This window comes from Anticarsia gemmatalis, chromosome 20 (assembly GCF_050436995.1).
Source record: "Anticarsia gemmatalis isolate Benzon Research Colony breed Stoneville strain chromosome 20, ilAntGemm2 primary, whole genome shotgun sequence".
Taxonomy (NCBI): Eukaryota; Metazoa; Arthropoda; class Insecta; order Lepidoptera; family Erebidae; genus Anticarsia; species Anticarsia gemmatalis.
The window spans coordinates 4,934,421-4,956,039 of record NC_134764.1 but is presented as its reverse complement, the minus strand read 5'-3'; the positions used below and the strand labels follow the sequence as shown (position 1 = coordinate 4,956,039).

Here is a 21,619-nt window from a genome sequence, read left to right as displayed (position 1 = left end):
GTTACTTTGTGGGACTTTTATTTATACGGTTTCAATTCCTTACTCTTATGGGCATTTATAAAAATCTTTAAATGCAGTAATTTATAGGTATGAGAAAAAGAAATAAAAGCATGTTTCCTTTCAATTAATCAAGATTTCTTCAATATTTATAGGAGTTCTCCTAAATGACCGGTTTTCCCCTCTCGTTTAACAAACTGCCTAATAAAAATCTTTAACCCTCAATACTATTAGGTTTATTTTTGTTAATAATAATAAAATTTGTTATTCTATAAAAATATTATACCCACTTCTTTTTACGAAGGCACCTACTGCTATTCTTTATAAAAAAAAATGTCAAAAAATACATCATAGTGTTCTCTAATATTTTTATTAAAATATCAATAATCCCAAGAACTTTTGCATTGGTATTTCCAACATAATCGTAATAGGAATAGCCAGTACATAAGTAATAAAATTTGTCGCTATCCAGTCCACGGTCTGTAACACACAAAAATTTACATACTTAAATAATATTAAAGAATAACCATTACTGCCCTACTGCTCTGTTAGACTGTTTTTTTCTCCCAGAACAAGGGCGGGATATAAGAGATAACTATGTAGTACATCATACATAATATAATAAAATAAATTTAACCCATTATTAACTCACAGCTGCGCAAAGGTCTCCTCCCGTAATGTGGGAGGTACATTATACTATTACATTATAGCTAGTTATAAACTAGCTGACCCGCGCAACTTCGCTTGCGTCACATAAGAGAGAACGGGTCAAAATTTTCCCCGTTTTGTTAACATTTTTTACTGGTACTCTGCTCCTATTGGTCGTAGCGTGATGATATATAGCCTATAGCCTTCCTCGGGAAATGGGCTAACTAACACTGAAATAATTTTTCAAATCGGACCAGTAGTTTCAGAGATTAGCGCGTCCAAACAAACAAACAAACAGTCAAACAAAGAAACAAACAAACTCTTCAGCTTTATAATATTAGTATATATTAAAAAAAAGAGTCTGTAATATAATTTGAAATTTAAAACTATATAATTGAAAAAAAAATGTTTGTAACGAAACTAATTTTAAGCAGGTATGAAAGTTTAGGTGATTGATACTGAGTTACTGACCATGTCCAAGAAAGACGTTCCGTAAGCAACGGGCCTCGCGGCAATCATCATGTTTATGCACCAGTGAAACATCATCACTGTTAAAGAAACCCGCGCCAATTTAGTCCAGCCACTCCAACCGAAAAACTTTCGCAAAGGACCTGTGTTCAGAATATATTAAGCGATTATTTTGGTAGGTAGGTAGGTACCTACCTCAAAAACGTGGGTAGGAAATAAATAGGAACCCTACCCGTCATTGATTAAAAAAAAATAGGAATAAATGAATCTTATTAAATTTTAACTTAACTGCAACACGTACTAGCAACAAACTGATTACTTATATGATATTGTTCTGAGTTCTGGCATCAAATAGATAGATGGACTCACCGTCAACGTTGACCAATCCAAGCAAAGTTATGCCCCCTAAAATGCAATAGAATGGTCTGTCGAAAGCTACGTAGACGGCCGAGAAAATAGGCGAGCTGATGTTGCGAGCGAGTTGTCCTGATAACTGCCATATAAATAAGAACGGAAAGGTGAAGTGGTGGAGGTATCTAAACCACTGAAAATAAAAACATAGTAATCATATCAGTAACAGTAGATATTAGACAGGAAAAGCTCTATCTACTCTCCATTCTTAAATTATTGGCTGCGAGTGTCTTTTAGGTACTGTGATAGGACAATGAATCTTTCGTGTTTAAAATTATTAATCGATTTTATAAAATTATTGTCCCAAAATATAATATAGGCAGGTGCACGATGTCTTTAAAAATATTTGTTATATAATAAATTAAACATGCCGTAGAAAATATGTAAGTACCTAAATTGATTCTTTATTATTTACACAGGAATATTAACACTTTAAAAAAAGTATTTTTCCAACGAAACTCTCCAATCTCGCCAATGGCATGCCTGATTGAAACAGTAACTATAACCTCCTACTTACTTTGTAGTCGTTTAACTTGATGCGTTTCTCATCCAGTTCAAACTGTATGTGGGCTAATATAAGCCCCACGAAGCATGATGGTATCGAGCTCCATGACGACAAATAGAAGCTCGTGAATGACGGTTCGTTACGGAATATTTGACGTATGCTTCTGTGAGGGTACAAATTGGGTAAGTAAATTTATCTGGTGATAAAACTTAAAAGCCTATTTTAGTTTTTTATAGTAATTCAAGTACCCAATGGTAACGCTATGAAGACATCACGGTAATCTGGATTATTTTACAGCTGTAGGTAATAGCCAAAACACAGAATAAACAAAACAAAAGCGGTAACTTACTCAGGAATAGCAAAATAAATAAATGCTTTAAACTCTTTGAAATAGGCGACGATTCCGCAGAAAATACACGAAGCGAAGAAAAGAACCACATATAATTTCAATGCTCTGCATCTTTGACGCCACAGGAGTAAAGTTAGGCTGCATGCTAAAATATACAAGTGAAAGTCTACGGCCAAAAACCTGAAGCAAAAATATTCTGTATTAAGTCAATGCTCATTACTGCTGTTAGCTTAAAATTTCGAAGGTTTAGAGGAAAGTTTAGGGTAGGTATACACTGCATCCAACACAATCAGTAGACCATACAAGTCAAGTAACACAGTCAGGGAAATGTTTAACTCTCCACTGTCAAATTTGTGGAATATGCAAGATAAAAAATTCACACTTCATAAAATCAAACTTATTATTACATTGCACGAATATGCATCCCCACGGTCGATACAGTAAATACAATACTGTAAGTAGTTCATACAATACGGTATGCAGCTCGTACTTACCAAGTTGGCGCTATACAGTAATCAGTTTTATCCACAGCATTGTTGACGTAGAAAACGTGATACCAGAATTTCTTTTGGCAAGCGGCGCTTTCTATGCCAATCGTCGTTGAGACGAGTGGTCCGTCTCTTAAGTGCGGCCACCATGTGGCTGCGAATCCGACCAAAAATATGTGCACAGGCGATATCCTGTTGAATAGAAGTTAAGATAGAGTGTTAAACCATCGTTTAATAGATATAGATACTCAGTTTAGTCCATGTATGTGGAAATCTTTGAAAATATAGAATCAAACCATCGTACCTACGGATTCGACTCTGACTAATATATTTTTATAAAGAGTCCTATAATTTACCTTATAATCCTTTTCAGTAAACATAACGGCAACATGTTGAAGGTTAAATCTCTTTTTTGAGAGAATATAAGAAGGTTGTAGGCGGTGAAGAAACAAGCCAACGCAGCTAACATCTGCATAAGTGCTGTACCACCAGCTAGAAATGCGGCGTCAAGCCGTTGGCTTTGCTGGACAAAAATATTATAAAAACAGTTTAATTTAAGCATATATGAAAGACGGAGTCAATACGTATCTATCGTTAAGAGAAATAAGAGAAAAAAAAACCTCTGGTGATAAAAGTTCGATTTACGCTTTTTGGAATACTCATACTCGTATTTTTATAATGTAGTTATCTATACTAATATTATAAAGCTGAAGAGTTTGTTTGTTTCTTTGTTTGACCGCGCTAATCTCAGGAACTACGGGTCCGATTTGAAAAATTCTTTCAGTGTTAGATAGCCTATTTATCGAGGAAGGCTATAGGCTATATAACATCACGCTACGGTCATTAGGAGCGGAGTAGCAACGAAAAATGTTACGAAAACGGGGAAAATTTTGACCCATTCTCTTCAGTGACGCAAGCGAAGTTGCGCGGGTCAGGTAGTGTATGATATATGGCTTTGGATTTAGTTGTGTTAACAGATAATATATTCAGCTGACATGAGCATTTTACTTTACCTTTTCTAAATACTCCGGATTGAGTGTGTAAAAACAGGAATGAAAAACGTTAGCGTGTGCGAACGTTGTGAATGCCATCGAAATTACCCTGGAAAATGTACAAAATATATTGTAATAAATAAGTGAAAAGTAATATCGGCCGTAATAAACCACGTTGCATCGTATGGACAGTTCGTGCAACTACACTTGGCAATAAGAATTGGCTTAAAGACTTTTCTATGGATAAAGCACCAGTTAGTTTTCTTTACGAGATTCAAAAAAAAAAAAAAAATCAAAAATATTTTATTGTCATAAAATCTGTTACAATATCCATACATTGTCCTGACATCTATGCTAGCCGAAGCTGTGTTACAGATGCCAGTGTCTTCACCCTTATTTATTAACATGACAATATTTTGTCATAAAACAGAAAGAGTATTAAGAAAATATTATGAACATAAAACTATAACTATAAACTTAATCAAAAACATTATTATGTTTGTGTGTGTTTGTGTGTGTGTGTGAGTGTGTGTGTGCGGGTGTGTGAGTGTATGCGTGTGTGTGTACGTGCGCGTTTGTGTGCGTGCGTGCATGTGTATGTGTGTGTGTGTGTGTGTGTGTGTATGTGATGTGAAATATATACATAGATATATATATATATATATATATATATATATATTATGTAGGTATAATATCTAGTCTGTAGTTCAAGTATTGTGATATTGAGAAATTAATATTTTCTCAGCATCTATGTAATTCATTTTTTCCAACCATTGTATAACGATTTTTTTAAATTTATTATTGTTAATTGTTTTTATGTTATTGCCTTTATAGTACTTAGCAATTTTATTATATATTGTAGGAGCTAGGAAAGAGTACTGTTTTTGTGCAAAGGAGGTGCTAACAGAAGGCACAGGACAACGATCGACTCGTTTTGTAGAGGGTGGTAGATGTGGTACTGTAACTTTATGATATCTTCTAAGGCTTTCATAAATAAATGTTTTTCTTACTGATAAAACGCCAGTCACTTCATATAGGTCAGTTGTCGGGTGCCGATATGGTAGGCGCATTAGGACTTTTAACAGGACGCGTTGTGCTCTTTCTACAATTAGTAAATGTGTCTTGCCAGCACCGCCCCATGCACAAATACAGTATCTAATCAAGCACTCGCATAACGCACGATAGGTCTGTATTAGTGTTTTGATGTTGGCTACATCCCGTAGATTTTTTAGTATATAGATAAGTTTCTTAATTCTAGAGGCAAGTGTGGTCAAGTGGGGTAACCAGGTAAGTTCATTATCTATTATTACGCCTAGGTATTTAATGTTGGATACTTGGGACAAAGTGGAACAGCTGCAGTTGGTGTTACTAATTATGCGGTTACAAGGAAAGGTATGGATTTTTAGTTCTAGGTTCTCTGACTTGGTGATGCGTGATTTATTAAAATACATATATTTTGTTTTACTTACATTAAGCGATAGGAGACTATCTTCTAACCATGTAGTTACAGTTGATAGTCCTATTTCGGCTAGTTTTGTTACGGTGTTCCAAGTTTTATCATGAAATAGTAACACTGTATCATCAGCAAACATCATAAGATTCATGCCAGGTAAGTTAACATTTGCGAGGTCATTTATATAGCACAGTAAAAGCGTTGGTCCAAGTATACTGCCCTGAGGTACTCCATAGGTGCATGAGGCATTATTACTAACGTAGCAGTCTACCCGGACGACTTGATTTCTGCCAGACAGGTAATTTTTAAACCATTCTAGAACTATATCACGTATCCCGATGTTCTCAAGTCTAGTCAAAAGGATTGGAATCGAAACCGTATCAAAGGCTTTTTGTAAATCTAGAAACACACCCAAACACTTCAGACCCTTATCCATGTTCGTAGTCACTTGTTCTACTAATTTGAGCACAGCATCTTCCGTAGACTTTCCCCTTCTAAATCCAAACTGATTACTATGTAAGATGTTATTACTTTCGAGAAACGATGTTGTTCTTTTATTAACTACCTTTTCTAATACTTTGGCCAGCGTTGAAAGAAGTGAAATAGGTCTATAATTTGTAGGCAAATCTCTCTGACCTGCTTTATAAATTGGACAAACTACAGCTTTTTTAAAAAGAGATGGAAAAACGCCAGTTTCCAAACTTAAATTACATAAAAATGCAACGGGGTGTATAATAGATAATATATTTTGTTTTAGTATATCAGATGTTATTTTGTCCCAACCCGGTGCAGTGTGTGGCTTTAAACCAAGAATTATATTAGAAATTTCGTCGGCATCTGTAGGATAAAACGACATAGAGTGTGTAGGCGCGTGACTAGACCTTGCCTGTGATGCTAATTCCTTGTCACTTTTGTTCATTTTGAGAAGGATATTGTTTGCTAAAGTACTTCCAACCGTTGTGAAATAGGAATTTACATTATTTAGTGAATCTACTGGTGTATGTGACGTTTTCAAAAGCTCCTGTGGTGAATCTCTACTTTTATTAATGTTACATATTTCCTTTATAGTTTTCCAAGTTTCCTTAATATTGTTGCTACTTTTTTCTAGTTTATCCTGATAGTATTGTTTTTTTTGAGCTTTTATTAATTTGGTACATAAGTTACCTATAAAATAGATTACCTATAAATTAAATTATTAATTAGATTACCTATAAAATAAATAGATAAAGTTTACCTGACCCCGTTGACTGGAATAAGAGCTGTGAGTCGAGGGTCTCCACCTTCGTGAATCACTGAAAGTCTTCTCCAATTTGCGGGAATGGAAAAAGCCGTTATTAGTTTGTTCTCTGAAAATATCAATAAGTGGTAAGACTAGATTTTTACTCTTCTGAGATTATTATCATAAAATTATAAAAAAATACCTATGAAATTTTGATGTTAGCTTCTGCTTTTACATCAAAGTATTACAAGGTAGACTGATGAGTACTTAGGATGCAAGAAATGTTTCGAGTAGGAACTTACTTTCTGGTTCGTCACCCATGTAGACGTCATAAATAGTTCCAATGATATTCAAGGCGACTATAGCGACGACGCATTGTAGGAAGAGTCGCTGTGCATCCGTCATCGGTGGTACAGCATGCTTGTCAGCGTGCGTGCGGCAGTAGTGGAGCTTGTTGATCGAAGCGCGCAGCGTGCGGGCTTGAGCCCACTCGTCCACGCAGCGCTCGAAGCGTAGGGAAGCATTGTTACTCAAAAGATTTGGGCAACGCGAGCTGACGCAGTAACCACGGTGTATACGTGTCCGATTGAAGTGCCTTTTGTCGGAGTATTCCTGTATTTATTTAATTTTTTTGTTAAATTATACACACAGTAGCGCGATTCTCTACTTCTATCTACAACCGGCTAGCCATCAAGAAATATTATAGGAATATCTGATCAGCGCCTCTAGCTGGCGCCGTAGGAAAAAAAATGCAGTACATTTTAAATGTCAAACTTTTGATACTCGATACTACCGACTTTCCGGAATAACAGATGCCCACAACCATATTTTTGGTTCTGTCACATTAAACAACACGTTTATATACGACTGAATACTACTGTCTAACAAGTGAAGACAATTAATTGTCGTGCCTTTCTGTACTTGCACTTGAATTATTTTGGGCGACCCTGATGTATGTAAATAGGTATATAATATATGTAAATAGATACCTAAGGGCTAAATCAATTAATAAAGTTTCCTAAGTAGTTAGGTACAATATTATGTCATTCGTCCATTACTTTGCATACGATTACTATGATTGACGTCAATAATGCTTTTCATAGGTCATGTCGTTGTGTCCCGGAAATAATTACTAATACCTACCTACTAATATTAGAAGTTCGAAAGTCTTTCTGTCACTATAGAAATAGTTGGCATGAATGTATGCAAACGAAGTTAGTAGTGAGACTAGATGAATTTGAAAAAAACCTTAGCTCCGTACTTTCTGAACATTTGTGTGAAGTCTAAGAGTTTCACTACTTCTGGATAAGTACCAGAGGTATTGCTTGCAAGAAATTGGCACCTAAACGTTTAGCGTATGTATTTACCTACATATGTATATTAGCTGGTACCTTAAGTAAGTCATATGTAGGATTAGGCTGCACATCAGGAGTCAGCTCGAAGGATCCGAGGCAGTAGACACCGTTCTTCTTCGCCAGACATCTGTCATAGTCGTCCAAATGAAACAGCTTCGGAAAATTGGACAACTCCTCGTCTGGAATTCACACGAAGATGTTCGATGCAAATCTTTGTTTACTGATGAGTACGTTATAGTAAGAATTGGCGCATTCGTTTTAAATTACCACAAATCTCTTATACATTTTCTAGCTTAATGTTATTAAAATATCTCAAACAACAATGAAACTATTATGATTTATTCGACTTCAATCGTACTAGCTACTAAGTAAGTGATACAACGGAATTTTGATAACTAAGAAGTGTTCAGTGAATCTTTAATTAGTTTATTGCTTTTATAGATAGAATATAAATTGCAACACATATTATCGTTTGAAGGTACTATATTACTTATCGATATAAAAAAAAAACTTAAAACAGCGTTCTGTGCCGTAATTTTTAACTACCTGACCCGCGCACCTTCGCTTGCGCCACATAAGAGAGAATCTATACTAATATTATCTATACTAATATTATAAAGCTGAAAAGTTTGTTTGTTTGTTTGTTTGTTTGTTTGTTTGAACGCGCTAATCTCAGAAACTACTGATCCGATTTGAAAAATTCTTTCAGTGTTAGATAGTCCATTTATCGAGGAAGGTTATAGGCTATATATCATCACGCTACTACCAGTAGGAGCAGAGTACCAGTAAAAAATGTTCCAAAAACGGGGAAAAATTTCACCCATTCTCTCTTACGTGACGCAAGCGAAGTTGCGCGGGTCAGCTAGTGGGTCATAATTTTCCCCGTTTTTGTAACATTTTTTACTGTTACTCTGCTCCTATTGGTTATAGCGTGATGATATATAGCCTATAGCCTTCCTCGATAAATGGACTATCCAACACTGAAAGATTTTTTCTAATCGGACCAGTAGTTCCTGAGATTAGCGCGTTCAAACAAACAAACAAACTCTTCAGCTTTATAATATTAGTATAGATAGTATAATAGTATTCCGTAATAAGTAAGACCCGTGCTCGAGAGAGTAATGTATATCTACGTTAAGATATAACGTAGGTATAATATACATTACTCTCTCGAGCACGGGTCTTACTTATTACGGAATACTATTATTTGAACTGGGCGTCTCCGTGCTTCGGAGGGCACGTCAAAAGTCGGTCCCGGTTGTTATCTACTAAGATAACAGTCGTTAAGCCACGTCAAAGGCCTCTCGGGCGGCTTGAACAACTTTGACACTAGGTTGACCACAACCATACAAACAAATAAACAAGGGGGAGTTGAGAGTATTCCTTCCCAAACACTTATATTTATGGTTACCATAACCTTGCTGATGCTGACCACATGGGGTTCGAGGACACGTCCAAAAAATAAATTTATAATAGCTATTTGTGCAGTTCTACCTGTGAATTCCCCCGCAGCCGCAGCGGCAGCCACAAGCAACAATAAAACTAGTATCTTCATGACTTATTGAATTGATACTAAATACATCACAGCACTTAACATTAATTATATTATCGGTAATTGTATTTTACTGACATGAATTTTATATTATTGAAATTTATTTATAGTAGAGCGTTGCCTTGGAAAACAAATTTTGGATTAGCATATTTTTATCCATTGTTTCGGGTCATTCAATTTGTTTAATACGTGTTTCAGACAAAACACTTAAAACAATGTTTTAAAGTATCAAGTTTTAAAGTATATTTCGTGATTGTACAAAACATAGCTGGAAGTAAATAATAATAATAATGTCCTCCTAGCCGATATACGGCTACGGCGGTCAGTTTCATTGAACCTGGCCATTTGTGCAGGACTTTGTTTATAGTGTCCAAGTGTGTGCACAATACACAGGTACACTCTCTATTCCATCACTCTCATAGTTTGGTGGGACGGATAACCGACACGAGCAGTGAGAGGTCAGGCGCAGGACCGACGGCTTTACGTGCTCTCCGAGGCACGGAGGTCTTCGACCTCAACTTCCTAACTCCGGGCAATCCCTAAGAAATTCTTAACAGAAAATCTCAGAAAAGACTTTATGGCCCGACCCAGGATTCGAACCCGAGACCTCTCGCACCGCAGTCGCATATACTACCGACCGCGCCACAGAGGCAGTTGAAAGCTGGAAGTAAACTGAATTATTGACGTAATACCTAACTTATTGACGTATTGACCTGACCCTTGACATGTAGAGTACACCCAATAACACTTATAAAGTTACCAAGACTCTAAGAATTTTCAGCTCCTCAATAATAATGTCGTCTTGGTCGATTTCGGCTACGGCAGCCAGTTTCATTGAAACTATGCCAAACCTCTAACTGTGAAGGACTTTGTTTATAGTGGACAAGTGTGTACACAATACACAGGTACACTCTCTATTCCTTCGCTCTCATAGTCCGGTGCTCTCCTAAACACGGAGGTCTACGACCTCAACCTCCTAACACCGAGCAATCTCTAAGAATTGTTTAACAGAGAACTGAGAAAAGACGTCGCGAACCCGAGACCTCTTGCGCGGTAATCACGCGATTGTCAATCAGGCGGTTAATCAGTTCTTCCTCAATAATACGAAATTAATAATAAAATAATACGCAACTATTTTGGGGTCTTATATTAAAATTGAACCATTCAGTAGGCATTAGGCAGTCGCATTAGCTGGCCTGCAAATACCTAGTATATAGACATAAATCACGGTAACACACCACTGCAGCACTGGACCACAGAAACAGTGCGTGTTGTCTTCCGCAGCGCAATCGTTTGTGATATAAACAAATCTCGTGGGAAATTCTACAGATGGAATTTACCACAGTTTAATAGTAAACTGTTGATCTTTGCTTTCCCAAGCCTGTTCAAGTTCGTCTTAAAAGTCAGTGCCTATCTAATGATCGATTCGGTTTCAACCTGGTTCACTTGTTGTTAACGAGAATGGAATTTGATATCAGTGTTTTTTTATTTATCGCGGGTATTCAGTGTAAGATTTTTTTCGTTCAATAATTTGAGATATGTACTTATATCCGACTTTGTAATAATATGACCGGTTAAGTACATATTTTGAAATAACGAACGTTTATTAATAAAAACCAAACTATGAAAGTTGTTATACTATTAGACTGAGTTTCTTTGGTATAGTGGTAGATTAAATAGACATAATTAGGTATCTTAGCCCACCAGGAGTTTTTCAAAATAGCAAGTTTATAAGGTGGTAGATTCGCGATATTTGGGACACAGCTTTTTGGACACAGCTTTATTTCGTATCATTTAGCAAATTCACCCTGGGTACTTTATACATAAGTATTTTGCTTCTGAGTAATGAAAATTATAGACCACTTCTTTTCGACGTTTTATTCCAATTTGACATTACGTTGTTTTTTACCCACGTTAAAGACAGCTAGGTATTTTGTTTCCAGTGAATAGTTGCACATGTTTCGTATGGGAGAATCGGCCATGCTCGGCTGATTCGATACAAGAAATGCCAGAAGGTATTCAGCTGAATATTGGACGGTTCCCGTGGCTTGGCGTCGTGCAACATAGCTTTCGTAAGTCTGTTATTTTGTAGTTAAATTACCAAAATTTATACCAGAATTGTATATTATTGCATGTTACCTAGAAATGTTGTATATGTTTGCTGTTGGTATACCAGTAAATAAATAAATGTTCAAAAAGTTGTTGATACTGCACGTTCTTTGTTATAGCTGCTCATTTCCCCGATATGTCGATAATGTCGATACCGTGACACCGCGTACCGTCTGTCAGTAATTTTTCTTTGCCTTGTTCCTAAGGTCCGTTGATAAAGGCGTCCAATATTATAATCAGAATTCAGAATGATTAAAAAACAGTAGTGTTAAGAATCTTCTAACTTATGTTTATTTTTTTCTTTTAGATGTGGGAGGAAAGCAAGCATTCGCGATCACAGGAGCTATACTCATTCACTCGACGTATGCGCTGGCTGCCGCTGAAGATGTCGCCAGAATCTTACCGCAAACGCTACAGTACCTATGACATTTTGCCTTTTAATATTTATTATACAAAGTGGACTTATTAGGACTAGATCAAATATTTATCAAAGAGATAACTCCAAACAAATATTTAAATACATAATAGACATTGTGATAAAAATTGTCGTTGACGTGGATCTCGATCCGCTTATTTTATATTTTTTATATGTAAACCATCAGATACATAACTGAATAAATTCTAACATGCAGGAACAACACAAAACTGGTACTATGGAAAAGTGCAACAGAAAAGTTTGCCCTGGAAGTGCACGATTATGTACTGCACCCTGAATATGTAAAGGGCAAGACTACTGCTTCGATTGCGCTCCTAGATCTGGTACCACCAGCGGCGGCTGACTTCAGCGATTATGTCGGCAAGTAACATGTTTTGATAGGCTTTTTTTTTATTCCCCCGTTTCTGTTTCCCACTGCTGAGCCAAGGCCTCTCCCTTGAGTTTCCAGTCCTTTCGGTCGATTTTTGTATCCGGCCATCCACCTAGGTACGCATCCAGGTCATCCCGCCATCTTCTTATCCATTGATAAGCTTTATAAGTTAAAATAACCGAATAATTTGAACTTACTGCGTAATGTAAACCTGTGAATTAACTTTTCAGCGCCCGTGAGGCCCATTTGTCTACCCACAGGAGGGCTAGGCTCATATGAAAACATTTATTCTGTGAAACTTACTGATAGTGAGTAAATTGAAAATGATACAACCTACTTTTATGGGAAGCATGGTTCGACAACTCTGATATCTTTTTGTACATTTCAGTCACTGGTGAATTGCAGAAAGAGGTTCATAAAATGAACTTTGTCAGCAGAGACAAATGTGATCAGTATTACTATGAGGCACAGGTAAAAATATTTTAATCATATTTTAAAATCAGTAGAGTCCAATTGCAGTCCCGGAATAACGCGACACAAACTTATCTGTTTAAAAAGAATGAATTAATGTGGCGCTCATAGCTAACTGCATCCACCTTCTGCTTAAACAACGCTTGGCGCGGTTATTCGATAGATGGGTGGAATCTGAGCGTTTCCATGCTTCGGAGACCACTTAAAGCGAAGGTCCTGCTTGTTGTCAACTAAGCTAATAGTCGTTGAGCCAAGACTTAGGGTGGATTGAACAACTTTAACGACGAAAAAAAAATTAATAGAGACAAAATATTGTGGTATAAGTACAAGTAATTGGTACAATATTTTCTTTATCAGTTGCACTACGAAAAGATGAACCCAATATCGCCGGTGTGCGCTGTGACGGCCAACGCCACAGTGCCCTGCGTGTGGGACTCGGGTACTGCTCTAATCACACGTCAGTCCTGGGGATTCTGGCAGCTGGTAAGCAGCTAATAAAAATAGGTGCAACAGATAGCTCTATCAAAATATATGAACCTGTTTTAACTGCATGTTTGGTGCAGTGTGGCGCCGAGTGTGGCCGGTTCGAATCCCACCCGGAACACATATAATTGTGTGATGAGCACAAGTATCTGTTCTGAGTCTGGTTGTAAATGGATCTATAGAAGTACGTACAAGTGTTAAGTTTGATCAGTTATGTGGTTACCATAGTACAAGCTCTAAGATACTTAGTTTGGAAGCGAATGACCGTGTTTGAGTTGTCCAATGATTTTCTTTTTCTTTTCAGGCTTATTCTCTTCTTCACATTTTTTTTTCAAATCTAATAGTTACCAGGGACATCATTAAGTTTGTAAAGGTATTAAATGTCCGTAAATTGTTTGAATAGGTCGGTTTCGGTGTGAGGGGTCCAGGGTGCGGTGCTCCGACAAAGTTCGTGAACATCCACATGTATCTACCGTGGATCCACGACATTATAGTGCGGACCACCGTCGCGGCTTACTCTGACTTAAACAAGATCGCCATTCGAAGAGTTTCTACGCATTCCCTCGTCTTTTACGATGGTAAGCACTAGGTTCTAATTCTTACTTAAGTTTTCTAGTAGACGTAGAGGTAGACTGTTGAAGACTGAAGTCTGTGGCCGCAAACGAAAAATTTTACTATTGCTGAGCTTTGATTTTGCTCTAGACTTTTATTTTTTAAACTCTCCTGAAAAGACGGCCCTGGGTGGCCAACTGCATGCGTTCCGCGTCAGTACGCTACTGGTGCAGCAAAATTTGGTTATTCCGTAGTGGATTACTGTCAGAAAAATTCCTCATATTAAACATGAATAAATACCAAGATAAATATTATCCCAGCCTTCACGCCGGTACAGAGGAACTACGGTCAGTGTGAGAAAATGATACGAGGGAAAGTGCTGTTCAAGGACTACACCGAAATTGGTGCCAATAAGAACTTTGCTCAGGGTTTTTATATCGTAAGTACCTACTCTTTGAAGCTTTTCACGATTAACAATGATTTTTATAAAGTTATCCAGTTGGTTACGAGAAGAATAGCGTAAAAGAATTGCTCCTTTATTTAATTTTTATCTGCAATTCTACTTCTAGTTCTTACTAATTCTAGTTCTTTTAGAGGTAACTACTAGTCTTGTTAGGTTAGGGATTTGTTCTAAACGTATTAGACGGAATCAATTTTTATACTCGTAACAAGTATTCTACAGCTGTATTTGATCTTCAATATAAAAATCTATTTCTAGATCATCGTATCTGAATCAGCTGATTTTCTTTGCGCGGAAGTAGATTTGGATGTGAATCGCCAGACCGAAGCTTCTATTTGGGTGGAGCATCATTGTCACAGAGATATGGAAGGAGTTCAGCCAGCGCCCAGATCAGGGGATCTAAGAAAGTAAGTGGCAATTACAAATCTTAATACTTTCTTTCATTATTTTCCAACCTACACTTACCCAGCGGGGTGAACTCGAAGGAAACCCTTTATTTCGGTAGTTCCTTGCCTAGCAGTAAGACAGTTACTTAATTAAAGCTCTAAAAATAATTAATGTTTTCATTTTCAGGTTAGAATGCTTCGTATATTACAAGTCGACTGCATTCATAGAGGTACGTTTCCAGTTTTCATTCAAGGCTGTACTAACAGTTGCGTTTTACGGCAAATTGATGACATGGAAGGAAGTACGAGACCCGTTCAGACAAACGCAGGCAACTACATCATGGTGGCCCACTCATGAGTTCAGAACCATTTGGTTTGTACCTTTGAAAAAACATTGGTGGTCTTTGTAAGATTAATGAAAAGACACGATTCTGACGGCTGCCAAGCCAAGAATTACCCTAGAGAGCGCCATCGTATTGATTCACAAACACTTGTTAATGTCTTATGTATTTTGAACCGCGTGGGTTTGTATTAAACAACATGCTTTATAAATGTTTTTTCTGTACCCATAAATAGCTAATGATTTACAAAATGATGACTTAATAAAATGAACTACAGTAAACGTACATCGAATTTTGTCCTCAATAAATATGCAAATGATAAAACGAATATCGTAATAATGAACAAGGGATTTGCATTGTAAATTGGTATTTTTAATGTGTTTTCAATTCATTCAGAGGTAAAGGTACGGGTGCTCTTGATTTGCAGTGAACCACACACTACACAGTGAACTTTATTGCTTGGCATACGATACAGTTGACACAATTTAAGCGAGTACAAATCACTTACGATGTTGTTGGCTATTATCGTGCCCATAATAAAGAAACAATCTATAAACTGCCATTAATAGCCTAGAGCAGAGTAACTAGGTTTTTGAGTAGCGGCTTTTATACAACCTGTAACATAATTAACGCACATCCTGAAATTAGTTAGTTCAGAATCGGTAGCTGAATCCATCCCACTTCTTTCCAAAAAAATTTTTTTTTATTTAGAGATACTTGAAAGTTAGTAAATTGTAGACATTGTCTTCATAAATCACGTTTAAGTCATGTTTAGGTAGATACCTAGGTAGGTACGCCAGCACTACTCGTGTGCGCCTGTGCGTGAGTGCGTAGGTTTATTGTGACCATAGAATTTGCGGGATATTTTAAAAACAATATGTTCCATAAACAATATCTACAATAATCAAATTATTATACTGATGCATTAATAATTATTTATTGTGAATGAAAAAGGATTTTCTTGTTGGGGTGTCTGAGGATGCGCGTTGTTTCCGTTACACGTTGTATAAGTGGAGAGCGGTAAGAATAAACCTAGATAATGTCTGCCACATGCAAGTTATGTTTGTGATTGTAGGACAGATCCACATTTTCTGCACTTGATTTCATTTTTAGACCATCGTTTGTGTATAAGCAGGTTGTCCAATAACGGATATATCCACCGATTTGTGCTACAGGAAGGGCTGCAGCTCAAAGAACGTTAACTACGTACATATAAGTACTACTATGTATTCTGTTAATTAAAATAGTCATAAAATAAATGTGTCTATTAATTACATTGCTTTTTTCTTATCACTATCATGAACACTTGCGGTATCGATATTCGCTCTGTCCTTGTCACTCGCGTATGATTTTATATAAGAGGAAAAGATAAGTGTATCGAGGGATCTTCGCACCGGCAGCTCTACTAACACTGTCAATGGTATTGAGACCATCACAGTCAGGGTATATGTGGCTAGTCCATCAACCAACTGAAACAAAAATAAGCAACACATAATGCAAAATTGACGAGCAATCAATTGAAGCTAAATAAATTATTATAAACCTTAAAACTCTCATCTCGTTTAAGACCTGTTAGAAATGCTGTATTATGTGCACAAACCGCGATAGTTTAAAAACTTTAATGAGCAACACTGTTTACAAATATGCCCGTTAAATTATTTAGAAGCCGAAGAGGAAATAATTTGCCCGCCTTCATAAATGCGAAACAACAAAATTATTATCAAAATGTAAATAAATGTTGTCCTAATGTGTATCTGCCTCGGTATAATGTAATTGTATCTTGCATATAGATTTTCTACTAATTTCCTTTTTTCTAAATACAAATTAGAAGAATAGAAATGTTTAGAAATACAGTTAATACGTACAAGGTATACCTCGAAGATATATATATACCTACATATATTATTATGTTTTCTCATTGATATGTTTATAAATAAATCGCAAAAATATTATAGTTGTCTTACCATGTCAAGAACAGAATACAAGCCGATGCCAGGGTGAGGTCTTGAAGCGGCAATGGTCATGTGTACCAACCAGCTGTTTATAACGAGTGGTAGAGACAAACGACTTAGAAATTGGAACCCTCGCCAGCTGAAGAAGTTGTATGATGACCCTAGAAAATGCACAAAGGAATCACAATCACATGATGCCCTAAGATCTACCTGGGAGACCAAAACGTGCTGGCAGTTCTACTTAAACGTTACTTAATTGTGTTATCCGGTATTCGCTACTAAGAATATCGGATAACCATCAGTAACATCTCAGTGTTTTGTTTATCCGGAAAATAAGAATAACAAAAAAAAGTCTGGAGAAACGTCGTCCGTGTCAAAAGGGTCAATTAAAAATGAATATTATTGTGTGTGAACTGAATTACCTTTTACAGCAATTTGAGCATAAAACGCCAAGATCATAGCAGCACTCACGACTGGTCTCTCAAAGCCGATGAATAGCGCTGATGTAGTTCTACTAAACCCTTGTTCCACCAAACTAAGTAAAAGTATTCCTGCGATCAGTACGGGGACAGACATGTTTGCTGCGAACACTAACCACTAGACAAAAAAAGAAAGGATTATTCACAGCAGGTAAATTTTTATAGTGAAAGGCACATTTAATTTAATGAGTTTGAAGGACATGGTACGAAAATTTGCAGCTCCTTGACTATAATTGACGGAAATGTACTATCATTATTTTATTTAAATGTAGCACGATTCTCTACAATTTGAACTATCGACTATCGAGAGTTTGACAACTAAGTGCTCGGCCAAAATAGTTACTACGACGCCCGCTAGAGGCGCTGAAGGGATTGTCAAACAAAAAGTTTGGATAGGTAGCCGGTTGTCGCTAGTGATAGAGAATCGCGGTACCTACTGATCATTACCTTTTGTTTGGCGAAGTTAATTCCTTGAACCTGCTGTTCGTAGTACAAATGCGCCATGAACACTCCAATAAGGCTTGCAGGTAAACCACCCCACCACTGGATGTAGAAGTTATAGAACGATGGAAAGTTTAATTTCCCGTAAATTGACCTGCAAAGTACGAACTATGGAGTGTTTTTTACTTATATGTAAATACATAATCGTGTAACATACTTAATACAACTGTATTTCGAGTGATTTCTTTATGTTGGACACGTATATTGTACCAGCTGACCCGCGCAACTTCGCTTGCGTAACATAAGAGAGAATGGGTCATAATTTTCCCCGTTTTAGTAACATTTTTTACTCGTACTCCGCTCCTATTGATCGTAGCGTGATGATATTTAACCTATAGCCTTCCTCGATAAATGGGCTGTCTAACACTGAAAGGATTTCAAATACAAATTGGACCAGTAGTTCCTGAGATTAGCGCGTTCAAATAACAAACAAACAATCAAACAACCAAACTCTTCAGCTTTATAATATTAGTATAGATAATGACATAAAGCACTTACTCAATATTAAAAGCTTCTCGCAAAGGCACCCATTGGTAGATGTATCCTAGCATGGTATTGATGACGCAGGAGACGAGAATCATGGCGGCGAGGACCGGCAGCGCGCCCCGATGACGCCGCGCCAGCACCAGTGTCAAACAACACACAATAATACTCAACTGCATATCCACTGTCAAAGTCCTGGAACATTATGATTATTAACCCTCGATACTCCTTTATCCTGCATTATTTCCGTACTATAACAAGGTAGACTACTTTAACATTGATAGAGGTGACAGAAAAATGGTTAAAAGGAGTATATACTCAAATGCGTTATCCATACGTCTTTAAAATTACTGGCAGGAAAAAAATCAGACCACCTATTTGGTAGTTCAGAGCAATATTTACAAAAGTTTCACTGTTTTTAATGACTGTCCCTACATTTCGAATATTTTATTAAGTTAAGATATCTTTGGTATTGTTAACTAACAGTTACAAACACGAGAAATAATTTTAGGGGGACCGATATGAAGGTATTTCGTACCATGAAGTCCCGACACACATTTGTTCTGGATGGACTAGATTGTTAGCATATATCAGATGTGTCCAGAACTTTTTCCGACAGATATCTGCTTCATGGCCAACCATTGGACTCCATACAGGTCCATCACCAGTTCGAACCCACCAAGTCGCGGCATAGCCAACTGTTAGGAGAAAAACTGGAGTAAACCTACAACAAAACCGTATTTTTTTGGCATTAAAAAAATATTTCTTTCATAGCATATCTCTAGATGCCGCACAAAAATATTATTGTAACAAGCTTATACACGTATATGACCACCGTTTTTAGTAGGACACTATACCCTTAATAATTTCTCGGAAAGTGTTCTTACCTGGTTATTCTTTTTAAAAGACACAATGGTAACAACTTGAGACTCAGTGGTATCTTCTCAGAGACAAGCAGCAGGTTATAGCTGGTGAGAAACGCTGAGACTGACAACAACCCTGTTGCAACACTAGTGCCATTTAAGCTGAACATTCCAAATGTCGTCATCACGTTCTCCATGAAAAAAAATCATGACAATTAATAATAGATAGACCGGGAAGGTAACGCTGCTTTTTTAATAAATGGAAAAGCATACTGACAAAACAGAAGATCGGAAAAATTATAAATTAGATGGAATGATGGAAACTAATAAACTATTTCGTGGGATAAGTTCCAATCGTTGAGAGGTCACATGCTTCCCAAATATGAGCTTCAACATGTATTTACAAACAATTACCAACAGTTGTTCAAGGTAGTAGGATATCAAACTTACCTGTTCTAATTTCTCTGCTGAATGACTTAACAGCATAATGTGGGCACCATTGCAATGAGCAGTTATACCCAAAAACACTACCACTGCTCTGAAATTGATTAAATCACTTGCGTTAAAGCAGAACACAGGATTATAATAAGTACAAGTTATTCGAAATTATTATACTTAAGTCCATGAGCTGGTTGTAAATCGTTCAGTCGCGGCTCTCCTTGATCCGTATAGTCATTGACCAGACGCTGCCAATTGGCTCCGACTGACCATAATCTAAGAAGGCTACCTTAAAGACATATAATGTATTATAAATAAATAGCACATATGTAATCTGTGAAATATTAAAATAAATGTAAATAGCCAGTGGCTAGGTGTTGCTACTTTAACATCTGTTAAAGTAGCAACACCTAGCCACTGGCTATTTACATACAAACAAGGTCTTGATATCTATCAAGACCTTGTTTTCAAAGAACTTTGATGAACAAACTTTGATCTTAGTTTTTAGAGCTGGACTCTTCATGATACAAAATTGTATATAAGTGCAAGAGATTGTCTATTGAATATCATTACTTCACGAAATTGGGAAACCCACATTCGATAAAGGCAGAGAGGCGAAAGTATTTTTCATAATCTTACTTGAAGAATCATGGCAGTAGCGATCATAGATTGTCCCAACGATATTGAGTATGAGTATTGCAGCAACGACGTAAAGTATCACTCGTTGTGGAGTGTCCAGAGGAATTGGACGAGTGACCTCAGCGTGAGTTCTACAGTACTGTGGTGAAGGCAATAAATCAGCTCGCAACGAGAGAGGTCGTGCCCAGTCATTTACGCACTGCTTGAAGCGAGTCGAAGCGTCGCCGGTGTAGGAAGGGCAGCGTGTGTTTACGCAGTAGCCTCGGTAAATGCTCGTGCGGTTGTAGTGAAATACAGTCTTAGCAGAATATCCCTACAAAATATTCATGTGAAATTATATTTTTTTTTTAAGTTTTTCCATGCAGAAAATTAAGTAGATTTAATAAGAATCTACCTACCTTCATGTAATCATAAGTTGGATTTGGGTATTGGGTAGGTGTGAGTTCAAATCCGCCGTAGCAGTATAGACCGTCGCGCCGCGACAGACATCTGTGATAGTCGTCCAATTTCAAATGCTGAGGCAGGCGTTGAAGACCTTCATTTTCTGAAAATAAAGTTATATAAGTAACTATAAAATTCTAATCTACTTCCATATTAAGAGCTTGGATTGCAGATAGTAGACCGTAGACCCCCCAGTAGATGGTCGGACGACATCGGGTAACTGTTACTGTAATGGGTGTTACCTACTGAGGAGAATTTCTCAACTCAACAGCGAGAAGCGAGCTGAACATATGGCATGGATATCGGAAGTCTTATCAACCAAATCTGAGAACAGTGTAATAAATTCTTGAAAATAAAATATTAATGAAACCTAAACCTTACCTGAATATTCTTGGGCACTAAGGGCACTAACAACGAAAGCAGAAAATAATATATACAATAGATGTATCATTCTGACAACTGATTAATGAAGTAATTACTGCTACACACGACATATGATATCGTCGTTGGTCACTAAATAAGTAAATAGCATAAAATGTGTTTTGAAACAATATCCACTTAGGTACTGCAAAATACTGCTTGGGTCATTGCACTAAATGAATATTAACTTGTGAATTTCAATATTAACCTGTCTTGACTTTTTTGATATTTATACCTATAGGTAGGTACCTATCCTTGCCTCTAGAATTCATATAAGTGGCACAAAATATAATTTCGAGTGAACATTTGGTATTCCATGTAAATGATTAGATACACAAAGATGATCCCTAATAATTTA

The 21,619-nt window shown here is 36.9% G+C and overlaps 4 protein-coding genes across 4 annotated transcripts; 2 read left to right on the top strand and 2 right to left on the bottom strand.

The window, feature by feature from the left end:
* Window positions 1-348: 348 nt before the first annotated feature.
* LOC142981820 (uncharacterized) lies at window positions 349-9,503 on the bottom strand. Its single transcript, XM_076127940.1, has 12 exons — window positions 9,380-9,503; window positions 7,922-8,064; window positions 6,833-7,142; window positions 6,546-6,657; window positions 3,880-3,967; window positions 3,223-3,389; window positions 2,873-3,058; window positions 2,379-2,558; window positions 2,042-2,192; window positions 1,483-1,657; window positions 1,117-1,256; window positions 349-477 (listed from the first exon to the last, which is right to left on the bottom strand). The coding sequence occupies exons 1-12, from the start codon at window positions 9,438-9,440 to the stop codon at window positions 370-372; spliced, it is 1,821 nt and encodes a 606-aa protein (XP_075984055.1). The 5' UTR covers window positions 9,441-9,503; the 3' UTR covers window positions 349-369.
* A 1,939-nt stretch (window positions 9,504-11,442) lies between these two features.
* On the top strand, window positions 11,443-13,318 carry LOC142981885 (vitamin K-dependent protein C-like). Its single transcript, XM_076128024.1, has 6 exons — window positions 11,443-11,509; window positions 11,854-11,962; window positions 12,179-12,342; window positions 12,583-12,660; window positions 12,741-12,823; window positions 13,181-13,318. The coding sequence occupies exons 1-6, from the start codon at window positions 11,443-11,445 to the stop codon at window positions 13,316-13,318; spliced, it is 639 nt and encodes a 212-aa protein (XP_075984139.1).
* Window positions 13,319-13,736: 418 nt separating this feature from the next.
* LOC142981945 (uncharacterized) lies at window positions 13,737-15,269 on the top strand. Its single transcript, XM_076128135.1, has 4 exons — window positions 13,737-13,884; window positions 14,179-14,297; window positions 14,577-14,725; window positions 14,892-15,269. Exons 1-4 carry the CDS (start codon window positions 13,770-13,772, stop codon window positions 15,112-15,114), a joined length of 606 nt encoding a protein of 201 aa, XP_075984250.1. The 5' UTR covers window positions 13,737-13,769; the 3' UTR covers window positions 15,115-15,269.
* A 987-nt stretch (window positions 15,270-16,256) lies between these two features.
* Window positions 16,257-21,347, bottom strand: LOC142981609 (uncharacterized). Its single transcript, XM_076127624.1, has 12 exons — window positions 21,223-21,347; window positions 20,799-20,944; window positions 20,401-20,713; window positions 19,939-20,050; window positions 19,774-19,861; window positions 19,348-19,514; window positions 18,999-19,184; window positions 18,476-18,655; window positions 17,924-18,071; window positions 17,420-17,594; window positions 17,010-17,158; window positions 16,257-16,514 (listed from the first exon to the last, which is right to left on the bottom strand). The coding sequence occupies exons 1-12, from the start codon at window positions 21,290-21,292 to the stop codon at window positions 16,317-16,319; spliced, it is 1,932 nt and encodes a 643-aa protein (XP_075983739.1). The 5' UTR covers window positions 21,293-21,347; the 3' UTR covers window positions 16,257-16,316.
* Between the last annotated feature and the right edge of the window lie 272 nt (window positions 21,348-21,619).

Bases quoted from the DNA above. Each gene is read 5' to 3' on its own strand.
- LOC142981945 (XM_076128135.1), top strand. From the start codon at position 13,770: ATGTATCTACCGTGGATCCACGACATTATAGTGCGGACCACCGTCGCG. The intron at 14,298-14,576 runs GTAAGTACCTAC...ATCTATTTCTAG, and splicing joins TTGCTCAGGGTTTTTATATC to ATCATCGTATCTGAATCAGC. The intron at 14,726-14,891 runs GTAAGTGGCAAT...TTTCATTTTCAG, and splicing joins AGATCAGGGGATCTAAGAAA to GTTAGAATGCTTCGTATATT.
- LOC142981609 (XM_076127624.1), bottom strand. From the start codon at position 21,292: ATGATACATCTATTGTATATATTATTTTCTGCTTTCGTTGTTAGTGCC. The intron at 20,051-20,400 runs GTAAGATTATGA...TATGTCTTTAAG, and splicing joins CTACTGCCATGATTCTTCAA to GTAGCCTTCTTAGATTATGG. The intron at 17,159-17,419 runs GTAATTCAGTTC...TGCATTTTCTAG, and splicing joins TGCTCAAATTGCTGTAAAAG to GGTCATCATACAACTTCTTC.
- LOC142981820 (XM_076127940.1), bottom strand. From the start codon at position 9,440: ATGAAGATACTAGTTTTATTGTTGCTTGTGGCTGCCGCTGCGGCTGCG. The intron at 2,559-2,872 runs GTAAGTACGAGC...TTTTTGCTTCAG, and splicing joins TACTGTATAGCGCCAACTTG to GTTTTTGGCCGTAGACTTTC. The intron at 2,193-2,378 runs GTAAGTTACCGC...GTACCCTCACAG, and splicing joins ATTTATTTTGCTATTCCTGA to AAGCATACGTCAAATATTCC.
- LOC142981885 (XM_076128024.1), top strand. From the start codon at position 11,443: ATGCCAGAAGGTATTCAGCTGAATATTGGACGGTTCCCGTGGCTTGGC. The intron at 11,963-12,178 runs GTACCTATGACA...TCTAACATGCAG, and splicing joins ATCTTACCGCAAACGCTACA to GAACAACACAAAACTGGTAC. The intron at 12,343-12,582 runs GCAAGTAACATG...TTAACTTTTCAG, and splicing joins TGACTTCAGCGATTATGTCG to CGCCCGTGAGGCCCATTTGT.